The sequence below is a fragment of the Brassica rapa genome, chromosome A03 (genome assembly GCF_000309985.2).
Source record: "Brassica rapa cultivar Chiifu-401-42 chromosome A03, CAAS_Brap_v3.01, whole genome shotgun sequence".
Lineage (NCBI taxonomy): Eukaryota > Viridiplantae > Streptophyta > Magnoliopsida > Brassicales > Brassicaceae > Brassica > Brassica rapa.
Genome location: NC_024797.2, coordinates 8785603 through 8791602, shown reverse-complemented (window position 1 = coordinate 8791602; position 6000 = coordinate 8785603). Strand labels below are relative to the sequence as shown.

Here is a 6000-nt window from a genome sequence, read left to right as displayed (position 1 = left end):
TTCTAATATAAGTCGTTTTAAAGCTATGCACATAGATTAAGAAAATCATTCATTTCTTATATTTTCGAAACAAAAACATCATTAATTATTTACCTAATCACAATTCAACCAATAGAAAAATAGAAGATATATTATCATTGGTCAGACAACATTAATTATTAATAAATATTACATAGAAAACTGAAAACGACATATAATTTAGAACAAAAAAGTTTCTCTAAAACGACTTATATTAAAAAACAGAGGAAGTATTATTTTGTATCGATAATATAAGTTATAACTTTGTATGGGGTCGAGCGGAATGCACTTAGGGTTTGTCGGTAACGAAAGAAGAAACAATCAATGGCATATCAATAAAACAAACTAGACACGAGGTAAACACTTTTTCTTTCACCACCGCCACAACCAAATGACTCTCGTTATCACCTATTTATCAGCATTAAATTTCTTATCTGTTTGGTTACAAATTTCACTTTGAAAAGTCAAACCTCTTAATTCTTCTCACGTGTTTTTAAAACTTTATTTTCGTACACCACCCAACTCAAAAGAAAGTCAATTCTTTGTTCCTCGTTCGTTCCATAAGAAAACAATACTAATAAACTTTTTTTTTTTTTTTTCCATCTGAGATTTTTATTAATGGGTCTAAGCCCAACCGAACCAAGCCCAAAGAAAACACAAACAAAGGCCCACCGAACGGACCCAAACATAACAACATCTTGGGCCTTCAGCCCAAACGAAAGGAAACCCGTCGAGGAAGAAAACCATCCACGTCCACCACGTGTTCGGATGCCCAGCACCCAATGAACACGCGTCAAGACGATGGAGATCTGTCATCCTCCAGCGAAACTGAAGCGGCTGGAAGAAACTCCGACGAACGGAGCCTCACCGGAGAAGAACTGTTCATCCAGAACGTTCTTCGCTGAATTCCAAGACGCTCAGAGAATCTACGCTTCGAAAAACACTATCGACATCGATCGATCCCTCAATGAATGAAAGGAAAGAGAATCAATAGGACCAAGGAAACTACAGAACCGTAGATCTAATAAACTTACATAGGGGCAGTTTTTTTTTAATATTTTTGGCATATATAGGGACAGCTTTACAAAGAATTTTGCAATATAGAATTTGTATTTTCCGTGTTTTGACTTTTTAATAATTGTGGATTTCAGCCACTCCTTTATATTTAAACCACCCAAACTCCACTCTCTCTTCTTCATATTCAAACCAATACATCTTCCCAAAACCCAACTACTACATCTCGTGGCAAGAAAATTGTATAATTCTTGTATTGTTTCCTCAGCTTCTTTGATCATATATTCATCTGGGTTCTCATCAAACTTCACAACCTCTTCATTACTTTTTCCGGAGGATTAATGGATGAAGAGATCGAGATTCCACCGTTCTTTCTTTGCCCCATCTCTCTAGAGATCATGAAAGATCCAGTAATAGTCTCTACTGGAATAACCTACGACAGAGAGAGCATCGAGAAATGGCTCTTTTCAGGAAAGAAGAACTCGTGTCCGGTCACAAAACAAGACATAACCGACGCAGATCTCACGCCGAACCACACTCTTCGCCGTCTCATCCAATCTTGGTGCACTTTAAACGCTTCCTACGGTGTAGAGAGAATCCCTACCCCGAGATCTCCTATATGTAAATCTGAGATCGAAAAACTCATAAAAGATTCAGCCTCTTCGCATAAAAACAAGGTCAAATGTCTCAAACGACTTCGTCAGATCGTGTCGGAGAACACGACCAACAAACGGTGTTTGGAGGTGGCAGGAGTTCCGGAGTTCTTGGCCACCATAATAAGCAACAACGGGGTTGACTCTTCGATGGTGAGCTTGAGCGACGAAGCCCTCAGCTTACTCTACCATCTTGAGTCTTCGGAGAGAGTCCTCAAGAATCTTTTGAACAACAAGAAAGGTGGCAATATCGTAAAGTCATTGATCAAGATCATGCAGAGAGGGATCTACGAGTCAAGAGCCTATGCGACTTTGCTTCTAAAGAACATTCTTGAAGTAGCGGATCCAATGCAGATTATGACTTTGAAGCCATCGGTTTTCACCGAGGTTGTCCAGATCTTGGACGACAGAATCTCACACAAGGCGACAAAAGCCGCGATGCATGTGTTGGTGACCATATGTCCATGGGGAAGAAACAGACACAAGGCCGTGGAAGCTGGAGCGATCTCCGTGATAATCGAGCTTCTCATGGACGAGAGCTTCTCGTCAGATAGGAGAGGGCCAGAGATGGCGATGGTGGTTCTTGATATGTTGTGTCAGTGTGCGGAGGGACGAGCCGAGTTCTTGAACCACGGAGCAGCCATAGCTGTGGTGTGCAAGAAGATACTTAGGGTTTCGCAGACGGCTAGCGATAGAGCTGTTAGGGTTTTGTTATCGGTGGGAAGGTTCTGCGCTACACCGGCTTTGCTGCACGAGATGTTACAGTTGGGGGTCGTAGAAAAGCTGTTTCTTGTGCTTCAGATAAGCTGTGGAAGCAAGACTAAAGAGAAGGCAAAGGAGTTGCTTAAGTTGCACGCTAGAGTTTGGAAGGATTCGCCTTGTCTCCCAAGAAACATGATTCTTGCATATCCCTCGTGATGAAAACCAAGTGAACAACGAACAGTCATGTTATTCTTAATATTTTGTTGGAAAGACTAGTGGTTTATTCCTATAGTTAATCCAATCTCTTTTAGTTTTTTTTTTGGTATACTTTCGATGTTCAAGATGTAGATAATAGGGGAAATTGTTCATCACAAAATTTTGTTCTTAAGAGAAACAAAAAAGTTTGCAGAGAGGCTATGTCCTCTACTACAATCATATTATTTTATGACTATTTACCAGTGAGAAACATATATTAGTTTTATAACATTCAAATTTAATTCAAATCACTGTAATGTTAAATTTATCAATCAATTCAACGCATGTTACCTCGTTTTAAATATCTAGAATCTGTGGTTTAAAGCAATTTATCAGGGCACATGGTGTTGTGCTAGAATAAAAAGGACAAAACTAATACCAGTGTATAAAATTTCAGACCGCATCTAGTTGAATTCACACTTCAAATTATATTAATGCCTTTCTTAGAGAAAAAATGTAGAGATCGTATACTTTTGCGTCGAATCTAATGGCTAAAATTCCTGTGGTTACAAAACATGACTAAAATTCTCATTGACCAACGAAACTAGAGACGCAGTCGAGAGTAAAGACAAGTATGTACATGTGAAAATGTATGGCATATACTATAAAACAGCCACCCAGAGAGAAACAGAAACAAAGAAGTTGACACCACGATCGAGGAGGAGGCTAGTGTTGAACCATATCACATAAATAGAAGACAGTAAATACAAGTAAAAAGAGTCCCTATGGGTGTTATATATACGAAAAGGAAAAATAGTGATCCCTTTTTTATTTTAACAAAAAAAATAGAAGTAGTCATATACTGCTAGCAGCTCACAATTTAAAGGTACAAAAAGTTGGTCCAGACTGGACCACATCATGTAGCTGTAGTTGGACAGAACACAGAGAGACTTGTAATCCATAAATAAATAAACAAACCTAAAAGTCTTCGACTTAGAGAAATAAAACATTCGTATTCGTGCTGTTTCTCTCAACCATCTCAAATACCTTCCTAGTTCCTACCTTATGTTATTATTCTTTTTTTTTCTAACACAATTGTTCTTGTTATGCTATTATTATTAACGGTAGTTTGGTGGTAGCTTTTTTATTGGTTGGGATTAATGGCTCGGAGGGTTAGAAATATTCTTATTCAATCACATCGATGTGGTGGTTTAATTGTTTCCACTGTATGAGAAATCACCTTGTCGATTTAGGTGATTCCCTTTCAATGCAAGATTACTAGCTACACATATGACCACACAAGTATAAACCTATAGTTTAGGATCCATTTGGATACCAATGAGACATGATCTGTATGTGAGCTACACCTTCCGTTGAAGAATAGTGTAGATCCTTCGATACGTTCGGGCTATCTTCCAGATTAATAAAAAACATTTCTTCTTATTATTCTTTTTTTTTCTTATTATTCTACTTGTAACATTTTGAGATATTTGTCTTTAGGGTTTTAATAATTCTTTCACACAATCAATAAAAGAAAATTCTAAATTAAAGGGTTTCATCTCATTGCTTTCTGTTTAGTTTGCAGCCATTTAATAACAAAATCTTTTTTTTAACACTGAAAAAATTCATTGCTAGGAAGGTGTAATGAAACACCAAACAGAGTAAAGTCCCGCAGGACTTTCGAAGAACATAAAATGAAGGCTAAAAAGAACAACCAAACGGAAAGAAAAAACATAATGGAGACAACTTGAAACATAAGCTTATACGTAAGTATATGAATGATATTTATTCTAAAATATTGAGTTTTAGAAAGCACTGATGGCGTCCAATAATAAATTCAAAGATAGGTATTGTGGGGGTTGGAACTATACCCGCTTATCTTTGAATTTATAATACATTCAATACATGCATTTCAATTAATACGTAAGGATGGAGTGTATACATCGTTCTTCCCTTTCCATGGGACTTCGAGTAGTAATTGCGACAACTAAATGTATTGCTCTATTAACATCCACTCCCGTGAACCATACGTTTCGTATGTACAATACATTTTTGGTGGATGAGGGAAATCCACATATTTAACTTTTTTTTTTTGTCACAAAGATACTTCATTAAAATTAAAAAGGCCCAAACCCAAGTCGAAGCTACAGATTGTTAGCCCACTAAGAGTTGAAATACAGAGTTACTAAGAATCGCCTTTGCTAAAGAATCTGAGATTGTGTTTTCTGATCTAGCTATATGAGAGAAGGATAGATAGGTGAAACCAGATGATATTGATCGTATATTACTAATGATTCCGATCAATTCTTTCCTCTGGATCCTGCCGTTAATAGCTCCGATGAGCGTTGTTGTCTGAGAAGACAGCAAGGTCCGTGAAGCCAAGGTCTTTTGCCGCTCCAAGTGCTGTCAGTAGAGCCAGTGCTTCCGCGATCAGTGGTGAGGCGACGAACTGTGTATCAGTTTTCTATATATTTCTTTTGCATGCAATATTTATGCATATGTCTATCATAAATTTGTGGACCGGACGTGAAGGACCAAACAATTTTGACGCCGCATATAAGGATTTGTTTCTAATTTCTATACGATCGCTGTATCACTATCATACTATGATACTAATTAAAGAGAGACAGAAGTAGGTAATTTCACTGCAACGTATGGTTTAAACTTGAAAGTTAAAACTAAATGAATCTTAAGTGATTTTAAAATTAACAAAAAAACATACAAGGACGTAACATAGTAGAAACGTAAAACGACTATTGTATAAACCTTTGACCCGCTCACTATTATTCTCTCCTATTTACAATTTTATCAAATATTCAACTTATGGTTTTGGAAAATTGCCAAAACCTACGTAGTTTCTAAGGCAATCAATAATTTTCAGATAAAAACTTCAAAGCATTTCTGATTTATGTCAGTCTGTTTTCGTATATACTTACATGCATAGTTGGACATATATATCGCTAAAATTAGAGCGACGGGAGCGGGACTATGGTAATCGTCGCAATCAATTAAATAGTCATGCTCATACATCTCAGTTGAGATAAACCAAAGATACATTCACCTTGCCGATAAGAACCATGTTCTAAAAACGCATTAAGAGCTTGTTATCAATAAGCTAACAATGCTTTAGTCAAAAGTCGACCTCTGCAAGCAATTTCATGAGACGAGATGAAATTGCTAAGCAGCAAAGACATGATGACAAACATTATTGTTGTCCTGTCCTTTCAACATAAAAATTATAACCGCAACGAAATGAAAAATGAGATGATAACAAAACTCTCCAGTACTTTCTACTACAACCTTTATTCTAAATCCTCTCACTAATCAACAGCTCTAACATACAACTTTGATCAAATTTTTCTCCTAAAGCTGAGTTTAGAGTTCCAATACGGAGTTCTTAATTAAGGCTGTTGAAACT

The 6000-nt window shown here is 36.9% G+C and overlaps 1 protein-coding gene across 1 annotated transcript; it reads left to right on the top strand.

Moving 5' to 3' along the window:
* The first annotated feature begins 221 nt into the window (after positions 1-221).
* Positions 222-2890, top strand: LOC103857599 (E3 ubiquitin-protein ligase PUB23). Its single transcript, XM_009134810.3, has one exon. It carries the CDS (start codon positions 1374-1376, stop codon positions 2601-2603), a length of 1230 nt encoding a protein of 409 aa, XP_009133058.1. The 5' UTR covers positions 222-1373; the 3' UTR covers positions 2604-2890.
* Positions 2891-6000: the final 3110 nt, after the last annotated feature.

Bases quoted from the DNA above. Each gene is read 5' to 3' on its own strand.
- LOC103857599 (XM_009134810.3), top strand. From the start codon at position 1,374: ATGGATGAAGAGATCGAGATTCCACCGTTCTTTCTTTGCCCCATCTCT.